Source organism: Alligator mississippiensis, chromosome 1 (genome assembly GCF_030867095.1).
Source record: "Alligator mississippiensis isolate rAllMis1 chromosome 1, rAllMis1, whole genome shotgun sequence".
Lineage (NCBI taxonomy): Eukaryota > Metazoa > Chordata > Crocodylia > Alligatoridae > Alligator > Alligator mississippiensis.
The window spans coordinates 135881126-135895853 of NC_081824.1; the positions used below are offsets into that span (position 1 = coordinate 135881126).

Below are 14728 nucleotides of genomic sequence, written 5' to 3' on the forward strand. Positions count from 1 at the left end.
TCTCTACTGTCTGAGCCCCCAAGGTCTGGAACAGCCTGCCACCGGAGGTGGTTCAAGCGCCTACATTGAACACCTTCAAGAGAAAACTGGATGCTCATCTTGCTGGGATCCTATGAACCCAGCTGACTTCCTGCCCTTTGGGCAGGGGTCTGGACTCGATCTTCTGAGGTCCCTTCCAGCCCTAATGTCTATGAAATCTATGAAATAAATCAGTTTGATTGGAGCAGATATATTAACTAGAAATTATTGATTTCTGGAAAGTTCTAAAAGCGCTAGCTCACGGTTTCTACACGCAGACTGTGTTTTGGTAAGAGACAGTCTCTGCGGATGTTGATCATGTATGCCTTAATTGGAGTTCTCAGTTTCTCAAGCTGTGTTGCCTCAGAAATGAATTGAGAACATTCTAACATGCATACACCATTTGGACTTGTTCTTAAGATTTGAAACACACCTTTTAGATGAATGCCAAATGACTTAATGTACTAATCAGGCATTTTAGTTAGAATGATATCCAGCATTTGATAGTTATTTAAGAGCTTTGCAAAAGTTTAAGGAACCTAAGCCTAGTGTAAAGCTAAGGAACACATAGAAGTGATAGTAGGTAAGAACTTCAGTCCTAACAGCTGTTGCATTTATTAACTAATTTGGAAATTGATAGCATTTTGACTTTGAATTAGCTGCAGAATTCTTACCTTGCCAGGCACAGCATATTCTTCTTCAAGAGTGTTTTGAATATGAATAAGTGCTGTTTCAGGCAAGATGTAGAAATTACAGCAGTTGTCTTTCCTTGGTCTTTGATCAAATGAACAACAGCCACCTGGGAAGGGGAGAAAAATGGGTAACCATAACAAAATTCTAGAATCTTTATGGGGCAGCTTCTTTACATTCAGAGGATACAGTTAGGGTACTGGTAGAATTGGACAAATAATCTATTTTCTTGACTAAACCTGGGATTTCAAACTGAGCTGGAGGAAAAAAGTTGCAGATATGTCCACATGATAGTTCCTAGTTCCACCCCCTGAAGTGCATTGCCACCCCTGGGAGTGCCACCCCCACCCCTCCCCATCTCTCAGACGAGCTGGCAGCAGCACCAGCCCCAGCCATGCCCTGACCAACTTCCTCCCTCCCTCACTATGGGGGCTTCAGTTCCCCCACCACACACACACACCCCGTCCTGCTGATGGCCCTTCATCATTTCCTGCATTTTTCTCCTTTAAAGAAGAAAATTTGGATTTTTCTCCTTAAAATGAGAAAATCCAGGTTTTACCATGGCGAACAGAAATCCCAGATCCCTGACAATCACTTGCCGTCCTTTCCCTCCACCCCCTAACTTGCTTGAGCCAGCAAGGTCAATGGCAGCAATAGTGTAACATTACGGGAACAGGGCCAGGGAGGGTTAACTTGACTGTTGATGGCAAGACCTCCCCTCACAGCAGTGTGTCCAACTCTTACTCTGCTCTGTGTAGCCAGAACCTTGAGCCCCTTGCATCCATTCCAGCACCCTAGGGCACAACCCCATCAGGTATGCCTTTGCTGCTCCAGGATGCAAACTCTTACCAGTTATACCTGTGTCCCATCATGTGATTCCTGCTTCTTCTGCCAGGCTGGGCGCTGTTTCCTTCCCTCTTCCCCCTTTAATCCATGCTCTGGCTCATGCAGTGCTCTTTATTCACATTACTTAATCAGATGCTTCCTTTTCTCTTTCTAGGCATCATCAGGGAGGGCACTGAAATGCCAAAAAGTCTCCCTACTTTCAGTTTTGGAGGTCAACACTACAGCAGTCTGTAATATCCCACAGCCTCTGTAATGCAGCATGATCTGCCACTTTAGGGAACATGTCACATCAATAACTTGGTCACCCATGAGCTGGAGCAGGCTTGGTGCGGATGGAGCTAGTGCAGTGATACTAACACATCACTTACATGATGAGCAAACTGTTTCCTCTTCCCCTCCCAAATTTGGGCACTTTTTACAAAGAGTAAAAGATGCACCCCTGGCACAAAGAGCATCCCCTACCAACTTTCAGGACCCTACTGCAAGGCCTGGAGGAGGCCAGAGTTACTGAAAATATTTTTTTCCCCAATCACATTTGAGTTCAGGATCCTGAGCGGAGGAAGGAGAACAGTAGAGTAAGAACCCTGGATTTCAGAAAATACAGACTGACTTGCTCAGGGAACTCATGCGCAGGATCCCCTGGGAAGCCAGTTTGAGGGTGAGAGGAATCCAGGAGAGCTGTACTTTAAAGAAACCTTACTGAGAGTTCAGGAACCATCCTGATGGTGCAGGAAGACTAGCAAGTATGACAGAAGTCCAGTTTGACTTAGCAGGGAACTCTTCAGTAAGCTAAATGACAAAATGGAAGCTTATAAGAAGTGGAAACTTGGACAAACAACTAGGGAGGAGTATAAAAGTATTGCCTGGGCCTGCAGGGATGAAGTCAGAAAGGTCAAAGCACAATTGGAGTTGCAAGTAGCAAGGGACATAACAGGTAACAAGAAGGGTTTCTACAAGTATGTCAGTAATAAGAAGAGGATCGGGGAAAGCGTGGGTCCTTTCCTGAATGCAGGAGGCAACCTAATGACAGAGGATTCAGAAAAGGCTGAAGTACTCAATTCCTTATTCACCTCAGTCTTTGCAGGCAAAGTCAGCTCCCAGACTACTGCACCTGGCAGCACAGTTTGAGAGAAGGTGAGCAGCCAACAGTGGTAAAAGAACAAATTAGGAGGTTAAGGACTAAGTTGGATGTGTACAAGCCCAGATGGGATATACCCGAGGGTTCTGAGGGAGTTGGCCAATGTGATTGCAGAGCCACTAGCCCTCATCTTTGAAAACTCATGGCGATTGGGAGAGGTCATGGATGATTGGAAAAGGGCAAATATACTGCCCATATTTAAGAAAGAGGAGGAGGATCTATGGAGGAGGACTACAGACCAGTCAGCCTCACTTCAGACCCTTGAAGGATCATGGAGTAGGTCCTCAAGGAATCCATTTCTAAACACTTGGAGGAGAAGACGGTGATTAGGAACAGTCAGCATGGATTTACCAAGGATAACTCATGCCTGACCAACCTGATTGCCTTCTATGATGAGATGACTGGCTCTGTGGATGCGGGGAGACCAGTGGATGTGGTATACTTTAGCAAGGCTTTTGATACTGTCTCGCACAACATTCTTGCAGGCAAGCTAAGGAAGTGTGGCTTGGATGAATGGACCATAAGGTGGATAGAAAACTAGGTGGATCATTGGGCTCAGAGAGTATCAGTCAATATGTAGTTGGCAGCCTGTAATTGGAGTACCTCTGGGGTCAGTTCTGCGTCCAGTTCTGTTCAATGTCTTCATCAACGACCTGGAAGATGGCATAGAGTGCACCCTCAGCAAATTTACGGATGACACCAAGCTGGGGGGAGTAGTAGGTACACTGGAGGGTACGGTTAGGATTCAGTGTGACCTAGACAAATTGGAGGATTTGAACCAAAATAAATCTCATGAAGTTCAATAAGGACCAAGTGCAAAGTCCTGCAGTTAGGACAGAACAATCCCATGCACCAACTGGATGCGCAGTACCTGTGCAGAAAAGGACCTAGGGAACAATAAGCTGAATATGAGCCAAGTGTGCCCTGTTGCAAAGAAGGCTAACGGTATACTCGGCTGCAGGAGCATTGCCAACAGGTCAAAGAAAGTGATTATTCCCCTCTTCAGTACTGTTGAGGCCATAACTGGGGTAGCGTGACTAGTTTTGGGCTCTCTACTACAGAAAGGGTGTGGACAAATTGGAGAGAGTCCAGCAGAAGGCAACGAGAATGGTTAAGGGGCTCGGGCACGTGACTTAAGAGGAGAGGCTGAGGGAACTGGGCTTGTTTAGTCTGGTTACTCTGTTTTGCTTCCAAATTTAAGGTGGCTGTCTACAGTGAAGGGAATGAAAAGGACATTCTTTAGATTGCTGATATATTCACACAGATTCCCTCTTGCTGTCTTTCAATCTGCACACCTCCTCCCAAGTTCTTCTCTATGCTTCCCCATGCCTGTTCAGAGTAGTTGCTTCCTACAGCATTTCAAAAAGCCTCAAAGAACTCAATGTTAGGCCACAGCTGCAGTCCATCTCTGCCAATTGTTCCTGTCCTCATTTTCTAGTTCTCATTAAAAGTACATACAGACATTTGGGGAGGTTAGATCAAGTTTAAAATGACCACCTGATCTAAGGTAAGTCAGGATTGGGGGCTAGCAGGGGGATTCAGGGTATCTGGGGGCAAGCTGGGTCTGCAGGGGGGATCAAGGGCTATCAGGGTCTGTGAAGGGATGGGGGGCAAGTGGGTTCTGTGGAGGTGTTGGGGGGCTAGCACAATTTGCTGGGGGCGTGGAGGATTGGGGTGGTAAGCAGAGTTTGCAAGGGGGTTAGTGGGGTCCTGGAGGGTTTGGTGAGAGCAGGGGAACTTGGGGAGATGGGGGGGGTTCTCTCCCCCAACCTCTGGGACCAGGGGCCAGTTTTAGTCCCTGGTCCCAGGGGCCCCCACATAACATTGATTTGGTTCATGGAGGACCAGCTGAAAGTATCACTCACTTTCCCCAGTGCGCTTTTGAAATGTTTCAAGAAGATTAAGCCAATCTTAAGTGGTCTGCACAACTAGACACTTGGGGCACTTTTACACGTGCTCCGGAGGTGTGGGGAACGGAGGTGCTGATACATGAGACACAGGAGGCTGCTAGAGCGTGGTAATTACCAGACTCCAGCAGACTCGATTAATTAAAACTTGATTTATCAAGTCTGCTCCGACACGCTGTAGTTACAGCACATCCGAGCAGCCTCCACGCTCATGTACAGGCACCCATTGGGTTTAACGTGCATAGGGCTTAGCTGACTAACATTGTAATTATGTAACCTAGTTGTGTTCCCCTTCCTACTCCCATCCCTCTTATGTTAATCCCTCACTTGGTCACTGTATTTCCCTTATGGCTTTGTCATTTTAGTTCTATGATTCTTAACATTTTCTAATAAATTAAAGATGATTTAAGCCAGTGGTGTTGAACCTTTTGGCCCTGCAAGCCAGATGAGTGGGGCAGGGCCAGTCCATGGGTTGCATTGAGCCCTGAATCCCAAGATCAGGCTCTGAGGCAGGCACCATCTCTTCCTACCCCTGTATGCCAGGATTCAGTCCTGAGAGCCTGGCACCACCCCCTCCTGCCCTAGCATGTTAGGATTGGGTACCAGGGGCCCTGTGCTTCTCCTCCCACCCCTGCATGCCAAGATTGGTCCCATGCTGCACCCTTCTGCAGTGATTGGTCCCTGGGGACTTGGCTTCACCCCCTCCTGCCCCAGGAAGCCAGGGTTGTGTTTTGGGCCAGGTGCCACCCTCTCCCAGCCCCCCACACTGGGATCAGGCCCTGGGGCCTGGCAATATCCCTGACTAGCCCTGTGCACAGGGACTGTGCACCTGAACCAGCATGCAGGACCCAGGGCTCCCCACTGCATGCAGGACCCAGCAGTTTGACAGTGGGGGATCAGAGCCACCATTCTGCTGCCAGATTTCCAGACCTATGAGGAGTCCCATGGGCTGGATCTGGCCTGCAGGCTGGGGGTTGAGCACCCCTGTTCTTAGCATTATTAGTATAATCTTCTAAGGCAGTAACCCGTGATAGACACCAGATTAAGAGTTAAGAGTGGAACGCAGTAAACAGCACTAGTTTAGTGTTTAAATCACATCCTCAGTGTTTTGTTAAAGTAGGATGCTGCATTGGCCTCTGAGATTAGTGACTGTAAACAAAGTAGTTCATCTCTGGTATAGGTTCCTGGCTATCTGGATACTGTGTTTTTCTTCTCTTAGACTAGTGTTTATAATTAAGCATGCGGCATGACTTAAATGATTACGCAAAGAGATGACCTTCCTTAGTGTCATAGGTTCAGCATTACATATTATTTAGTTTAATGCTCTTATTGATGCTAAAGGTCGTTCATGAAGAATTCTGGTTGCACAAGACTTTTACTGCAGTAGAAAAAAATAAAGCAACAAATTAATTGCTTTGTCATTATATCTTCATTGTATTATATTTTGTTATCTTAGTCCCTTTTGAAATTGATGGCAAAATTGCTGCAACATGGTTTTTTAATGGGATCAGGCTTTCACCCCTGCACATTTCCCCAAGCAAAACTTTTATTTTTATGAGCATTTAAGGCTATTTGCAGGGAGAAGGGGAAGGAAATTCCATGCCCGTGTTGAATCCACAATCCTAAGACAAAGCAGGACATAGTAAAACAGCACTAGCAGAAACCAGGTGTTCCTAGGTATTATGTGCTTAGTGCTTATGTTTTACGTATCTAGAGATGGTGAGAGATAGTAATATACTTAAATAGCTGCTAATATTCAAAGTTATAAATGCTGAATAATGAGGAGCTGATCTGCTTATGGAAGGCCTCATGCCTGATACGGTTTGCATGATGACCAGTGCTCTTGTCAGACATGGTTCTCTTAGAATTGTACCTTATCTGCTTAACGCAGTGGGTGTTCAGTTCTTATTTTAACCACCATGTTATACAGAAAGTCCCTCATTAAAAGCCACTGTGCAGAGAGGACCTAAGAGCATTGTCCAATAGAGTCTTGGCTAATTTGAAGAAGCTGACAAAGAAAATCAAAATGCCTGGAGTCACTGAGTGGGTAAGACAAGGAGTGCTTTTATGAATAGGCCTCGTGAAATCCCCTGAAAGTAGTTTTCAGTCAGCTGATTATATAAAAATAAAAATGTTCCAGCCATTGGGGTTCTGCCTACATTGCAGCTTTGACTGATTTTAAAACAGTTTTAAATTACTTGGAAGAATTTACACGCTGTATGTAAACTAATATGCAAGGTGTTGGCATTTTGTAGAGGCAGCTGGACTACTCTATCCTCGTTAGAAAACTGCATCTGCTTTCCTGTAACAGTGCAAGTGTGTTAAGTCCTAGAGGGACTTTTCCAAACAGGGTAATAAAACTGCCTGAGCACCACTTTGCACTATAGTTAAAATGTTCCTAGAAAACGAGTACAAAATCCCAGAGGGCATCAGGGAAGAAGTCTACCTATTCCATAAAATGTGATTTATTATAGCACCGAAAACACTTATCTACAGTAGAAAATACAGCTGATTTCAGATGGGCTTAGTTGTGTAAAGTGACAGTAAAGGTTTATTTCTTTTAAGAGCTTGTCTACATTAGAGCACTTTCTTGCATTTGAAGATGGGTCAGTAGGGTCAGCTCAAATGATATGTTGCTAGTCACAACCGAGGACAAATCCAGTTCAGTGTTATCTCAGATAAGTTTGATTAAATTCAGTCAAAGTTTAACCCTGCCTTATTGTTACTAGTTTCTAGAGAATTTGATTTAATACATTACAAGAAGGTGAATTTTGGAACTTAACTGAGACGAACTACTGTTCTTTCTGAAGTCCAGAAGATTTTTTTCATTGATTTCAGTGGCATTAGGGTTTCACCCTTGGATTTGAAGATGCATTTTTCCCAGTTAGAGGGCTGGGATTGGCTGTCCCTCTGAACTTGAACATAGGCACACTTCTTTCCCCAAGGGAAGTGTATTATCAGCACCCAAGTTCTCCCAGACTAGTCAGACAGCAGCTGCACACTGTCAGGACATATTTAAAAATAACAGTAACAACTAATCACAGGAGGGGAAACATTGTTTTTAAAATGTCATATTTAAAAATATTATTCAGATACCTTTTTTCCAAATAATTCACAATAATAGCCTACAGTTTCTGCAATGATTATTCTGTTACACAGTAGAAAGTTTTTGAAAAAGGGAAGTCTTCATTTTTTTTTTTTTTTTTAGTGTCATATTTGGGAATGAAATCTGTAAGTTGAGTAAATGATTGAGGTGTTCCAGAAGGGTCAGTTAAATGTGTTACTCACTTGGGGCTTTAATACTTCTGTGCTTTATTTTAAGCAAGTTAATAGTCCCACTGAAGAATAGGACTGTTCTTGTGCTTACAGTCCAGCAAGTGCTTAAATTGTATTAGAGCCAAATTAGGGCTAATACATTCTCTACCAGTCTGATTTATCAGCCTATCTCGACACTGAAAGCCAGGCTTGTCTCTGTTCATAGGTACATCAACTTAAATGGAGTTCTGCCAAGGACAACTTTGCTTCTCTATCAATACACTATTGTGCAAGCATATTGCTAGTAATGTCACTCAAAAGTATAGTACAATAAAATATATTGAATTCTCTCAATATTAGTAATTTAAATAAACACTATACCTTTTACAACCAAAAGTATTCCTCGCTGTCATTTTTTCTTCTGTAAATAAGCTTATTTGGTCTCAAGTAAATCACTGCTTATGCTACTTTGTGGGAATGTTTTGTTGTTATTGATTCAGCAATAGCAATAATTATATGTGAGCAAATAAGATATTATTCCCCTTATCAGCCCAAGTAATTGAATGTCTCACACTTCTTGAATTCTGTCTTCTGCCAAAACTCTTGAACTTGCACATTTTTCTACATTCATAATTGAGAAATTAACCTGTTCTGTGCTGTCAAATCTTCTAAAAAAGTGTTAGTGATTTAAAGACCACTTACACTTCCTTCCACTGGTGAACTCAGCTTCAGTGAGACATGTTAGTTGCCAGTCAGGAAGGGAGAAAAGCCCACACAATGTAAAAATATGTTACAGTTTTAAATACTTTTCTTTAAGAATAAAACAAAATGAGAATGTCATAGGTATTAAAGCAAGACAAAATTATTAGTTCTGTTGGAAAATAAATTAGTTTGAAAATAGCCATACTGTATTTGTTCACTTTAGTTGTAAACCTGTCGTTTTAGCTGAAGATGCAAGTATTATAGTAACTATAGTTTTTGCGATCTTGAGAAGTGGCTTCCAAACCTTAGTTTGTTTGGGTCCGTATAAATACTTGTAACTGCTCAGTAAGTGCATAGCAAGTTGGTGACATTTTTAACTAAGCTATAAACAAGTCATAGTCTTTTTGTTGTTATTGTTAATACCATGGTTTTTTAGCTGATCATGCTCATCCAAGATGTAAGGAGCAGCATAAATTGAATAGAGCCTGGTTATATACATGGCTGTATGAGACTGGAACTTAATTCTGCTCATGATATAGAAATCAGAAAGTAATCTGTTTAATTTTCCTTGTAGTTTCCCTGTAGTTTTTTTGGTTCTGCTTGGTTGACAGTGATAAAAGCTTTTTGTCACTAAAGTAACCAGATTTGATTCTGAATACATAACAGGATCAGATAAGCTGAGTGCCAGGGAATTTTTTTCAGGGTACAGCTTCACTTCAGAAGCAGTTAAAGTACAAAACTGAACTTGAATTATTAATCTAGCCAGTCCTTTAGCTGCTGGATGTAAAAATGCTAATGTCCTAAAATAATCTGTTATCACTTTACCAGATAAGGAAAGCAGGGACTTTTACAGTAATCAGTTTCTTAACCCACAAGAGATGCATTCATATAACACTAAGGGTTTGATTTTTAAACTCACAAAAAGCAGGCTGAATGAAATGCTATGCTGAATGTACTCCATTGTATCATGGCATGCCAAGGGTCTTGGAACAAAGAGTGATTTTATTTCCTTTTGCCATGGCAAGTGCTCTAAATGACATAATGGTGATGGGCACTGCATATCTCACTTGACCTACATGCTGCATTTCTTCATTTTTTGTATATTTTTGTTTTGTTTGTTTCATTAAATAATTTATTTTAAAATAAAAAGTATTTCTAAAAACACTTTTAGAACAGCAGATAGGGAGTCATTTTTAAATTAAAGGATTGCAGGGGAGGAAAGAGGAGAAGCCCAGTTGAGTTCTTTATGAATTTGATGTGTACAACGCAGAAAGCTTTTGAAGCACAAGCTTTTGTCAAAGGCCAAAGGGCCAGCTGTGATTTGAACAAATTTTAATTTACCCTGTTTCAGTAATCTCATCTGTCATTCAGGTATTCTAGAACATGTGCCTGGGTGTGTCTCCTGGATTGGCTCAAGAGTGTGGGATTTTGCTTTTTGTGGTACAAGGCATGAGGTTGCTAATTTTTTTATGACTGTTTTGTGTTGAATCATTTGGCTGTTCATGAAATGCATGCCAAGGTACTTCATCTGAGAGAGGTGAAAGGTGTTATAAATTCATAAAAATATAACCATATAAAGAAACTGGATTCAAAATGATGGAAAAGTGTTGCATCATGTCTGCTAAAAGCAAATTAAAATGCTGTATTATTTCTGTGTTTAGATATTGCAAATGGTTCCAGTTCAGGAGGATACCGTCCACCTCCCAGAACAAAAGAAGTAATCATCAATGGACAGACAGTGAAACTAAAATACTGTTTCACTTGCAAGATTTTCCGCCCACCTCGTGCCTCACATTGCAGCCTTTGTGATAACTGCGTAGGTGAGTATAAAGAAATATGACGTTCAGTTTTAGTAACTTTTGCATTAAATGGCTTTTGGAAGGTAGGATAGTTCTCCTATGAATACATGTGGTATAAGGATCAAATGTGCCAAACTCAATTGGCTATAAAGTCATCAGATATGATACAGACAGGCGTAACTTTCAATCACTTTGAAATGCTTCAACTTGGGACTTTGTATCAGCTTTTATGATAAAACTGTTACATCTGTGAACTCCTGTGGCGATACAAGTGAGTTAAGTAGTATAGAAATACAATTGAATGAAACAAGGTTAAAGCTACAGTCATTTTGCTATGCTTGTGTTGCAGAAGGAGCATACTAATAAGTTGCATTGTGACAGCTTATTGATAGGGAATAGTACTAGTACTAGTAGACAACCCCTGGCATGCATGCCATTTTGCTTGGCATGTGCACCTCAGGGAAGGGACCAGGGCTGTGCTGCCACAACAAGGATTGGGCCCCTTGCTGCTTCCCCACCATCTGTCCCTGGCACTCCAATATCTTACAAGTCAAAGTTGCAGGTATTTTTGGTGCACTGCTCAAAAATGTTGCCAACCCCTGCATGAGGACATAATTTTTGCCCTTGCCTATATTCTAGGTCACTAGCCAAAATGTGCATCTTACTTTCCTCCCATTTGCTTAAATGCTAGGATTCTGGAAGAGGTGGAAGGAAGAAGTACAGTTTCCTGGAAGTACCAGCCATGTAACAGATTTGAGGAATAAAACTTGGGCCTATTTACATTGATACTTCAGCTACTAGTCTAGTTGTACGAGTGTAAACCTGTAGACATGGTCCCATCTGTGACAAACAACATCAGTGCAGTTCATGCTGTACCAGATTAAACTGGGTCTACACTACGATTTGGCCCTGAAGCAGGAAAAAAGGCTAAAATTCCATTTTTGACAGCTCAGTCCTTCTTTAACGTTCCCTCCCCCATCTGCCCCTACACCCAGTATAGCTGCATTGATGTTGCTGCTGTGGTGATGTTCCTTATTTAGATGCATGACATTGTAAAAATCACCTGCACTGCAGGCATCTCTCTCTAATTTGAAACTGAAAGAGAATACAGCAGTGCAGGTGCTGCTCTCCTGTTAGAAATTGGTAGCATACAGGCATTCATTCAGTTTATCTCTGAGGAAATATGCCGTCTAGGAGAGAGATCTTTCAGGTTAACATCTGGAAGATCTTCTCTGTGAGAGAGTTTCTGTTGGACAATGAACATGTACGCTTGACTCCTTCATGACTAGGAACACCATAATTTGGGGAACATTCAGAGGCACTGCTCCACTGCTCCCTCCCTGCCCTGGAGACCAGGAGGAGAGGAACAGCAAATGCTGCTATGCTTTCCTAGACTAGGGTGGGTGACATAGTTTTGGGAAGATGCAAAGAGCAGGAGGGAGAAGGCTGCTGTAGGCCAGAATGTTCCCTCTCCTGGAAAGTTTTTTAGGGGTGCATTTACACATACATATTAATGTGCATCAAGAAACTCCGGCACGTATCATATCAGAGTTTATTGCTTCTGGGTGCTGTGTTTACATGTGCACCTGGGACCACAGCACATTGAACTGGGTTGGAGCAGTCCTGAGTGTCAGAGGACCTGGGGGAATTAGTCTGCTAGCCTGGGGCTCCTCTGACCCAGCACAACATGCTACAGAAGGACTGGTTTGGGGCATGAGGGTGCTCTAGTGTGGGGTTAGCTAGCAGGCAGCCGCTTCACTGAAGCACCCTCGTGCCCCAGCCACCTGGGTCAGCATCTACAAGTGCATTGCTGCACCCAAAAAAACTCCACAGCAGGGAAGTACTTGTATTTATAAGTACTAACCTGCTGCGGAGTTTATTAGCTTCCTGCACCCTAATAGGGCCACATATGTAGATACCGAGACACTTACTGCAGAGCTAATTAAGTAACTCCACAGTAAACATCTCATGTAGACATGTCCTACGGAAGAAACTGGGAAATTTCCTATTTCAGTCCCACATTAACTTTGTAGACTGCAACCCAACTGCTCGGGATGTACATTTCAAGGAGAATATGTTCAGTAAGCTGTTGGGGTGGACCTCTATTTCCCTTTCTGTGTCTAAATGGCAGAAAAAGGTTATTATTTGCTGTGGACAAGTCAGACCCTTTTGGTAATTTAGAAGAATAAACTCTGAGAATAAGGACCTTATTTTTTGTCCATTTTGTTTTTTTCTTGGGCACTGGTCACTGAAGGGCTAATGAGGTGAATATCATTATTATTTTACCACTAATTGTTTTACCTCTGTAGCTTTCTAATTACTTGGATCATATTTGAATTTTAGTGCGGCTGAATAGCATTTTGGTGAGGCTGGACCTTGTGTGCTCAAGAAGAAAATGTAGAAAGCAGATGTTTCCAGTTGAGGAATGTAATTGCAGCATGCAACAGGGATATTTTTAGGTATAAAGCAGTCATTAGAAGAATTATATATTCACAGTTAGGTAATATCCACATAGTGAGTTCTAAGCTGAATATGGAAAGTATAGCTTGTTGTCTTGCTGTAGTCAATATGTGTCTGTATAACACTTCTTTGGTAAATACATGTCCTTTAGGTGTAATGGAAGAAATATACCCAGAAGTCAGGAAATGTTGTCGTCTTTATTCAAACAGGAATCCTTAAAATGGCATAGGTTAAATGTATTCCCAAAATAGGAGTTTTGAACACTAACTTAAAGCAAACAGGCATATTTCTCTGTTTGTTTGTTTTTAATTTGAAATTGAAATATTTTTAGACCAGCATTCCCTGTATACAGCTGGAACATTACAGCAGTATATCTCTGTATGCTGACCAGCTTATAATGCTAAATAAAAATCAAATGGACTAAAAAAAATATTAAGAGCATAAATTTGGAGAATAAGATAGCCTTTTTATTAATTATTTCAGGTTTAAAATAACCTAAAGTGATCTTATCAGGTTATTTTCTAATTCAACAGAGGCCTTTTTTGCAAAATGTGGAAAATCTGCCATGTAAAATAATAGAGAGGTGCAAAATCTTGGTTTAAATTAATGCTCTGTCTCTGCATTACTATTTTGCTGAAGCAACAGATATCAAATCATTATGAATATTTTCTTGAAGTGTAGCTAACTGATTCATATCAAATAATGAATAATTTTGTCCAAGAAATTTAGCCCCCTTTTTCCTGCTTCTAAAAGGTGTGTAAGAATACTATAACTTTCTCTAACATGGCTTTCCATTTAAAAGGTTTTGGGTGGTTTTGTTAGCAAATTAAAAATAATTATACTGATAGATTTAAAATGTTTTTCTGTAGTTGTCTTCAATTTTGGTCCTGGGATCTTTGATAAGCCATGGTTTTAATAAGATAAATTGCATGGTATTTTTTTGTTTCTTGATAGGCAGTGGACACAAACATTTTTTATAGATATTCATGTATATGTTAAAGTTGGCTTTCACAAATATTGGGCTTTCAATGAAAACGTGTGCCAGTAGAATTAGACAAGACCAAGAAAATATATTTTGCAATTTGTCGAGCTCTATTAGTAAAAAGATATGTCTACATGATAAATGAACTGAAATAACCTAATTGTTTGGAATTTGTACCTTAATTATTTTGGCTTTCTTCTGTGTTTGTACATTTTTATTTGGCATGTAAGCCTTTATATCCCTGCAACTTGTCAGCTCCTTAATGGCATAATTAAATCATCATAAAAACACAGTATGATTGTCCACAAACAGACTTGAAATAACTGACTGTGAATTACAACCAATATAATTATGAATTCCATTTACCATGTAGACAAACCATTAAAATGTGATTGGTTAGTTTTTGCACCTTCTGCAGAGAGTGTGTGGCAAAGAAACTGAAGTTGTTTGTAAAACAAAAACTTACTATAGTTAAAGAAAGAACAAGAGTTTCAATATAAAGGTAGCTTTTTTTTTCTTACAAAGCAAAGGAACAATTAGAAAAGATGCCAGTAAGTTTCTGCAAATCACTATTTCTCATATGACTAAAATTTTACTTAATCGTCTCCTACTCTTATGTAAACTGGAACCTATCAAGGTAAAAATAAACAGAACTGGTTAAAAACTAGTGGGGAGGAGTTTAGGAATAGACTTGCTTCCAAATAATCTTGTTTTTGTGATTTTTGTCTCAAAGTTAACAGCAATTTTTTTCATTTTAATAAATAAATCTGTTCTTAAGGAATAATAAAATAACAGCCATACAAAAAGCCACTTGGCTGCTTCTTCACAATTAATTAGTTTAGTTACATAATGAAAACTACCAAGAAGCACTAAATTATTATCAGGGATCTATTAAAAAAATCCAAAATTCTCTGATTAAAAACCTCAAAAT

General features: G+C 40.9%; 1 protein-coding gene across 6 annotated transcripts in view; it reads left to right on the plus strand.

Annotated features, from left to right (window-relative positions):
- The window catches only part of ZDHHC14 (zinc finger DHHC-type palmitoyltransferase 14), a 187298-nt gene that overhangs the window by 115253 nt on the left and 57317 nt on the right, over window positions 1-14728 (plus strand). For all 6 annotated transcript variants that reach the window (XM_019479818.2, XM_006262239.4, XM_006262238.4 and 3 more), the window contains one exon: window positions 10218-10376. In XM_019479818.2, coding sequence (XP_019335363.1) covers window positions 10218-10376 — 159 coding nt within the window. The remainder of the gene's footprint in view (window positions 1-10217; window positions 10377-14728) is intronic.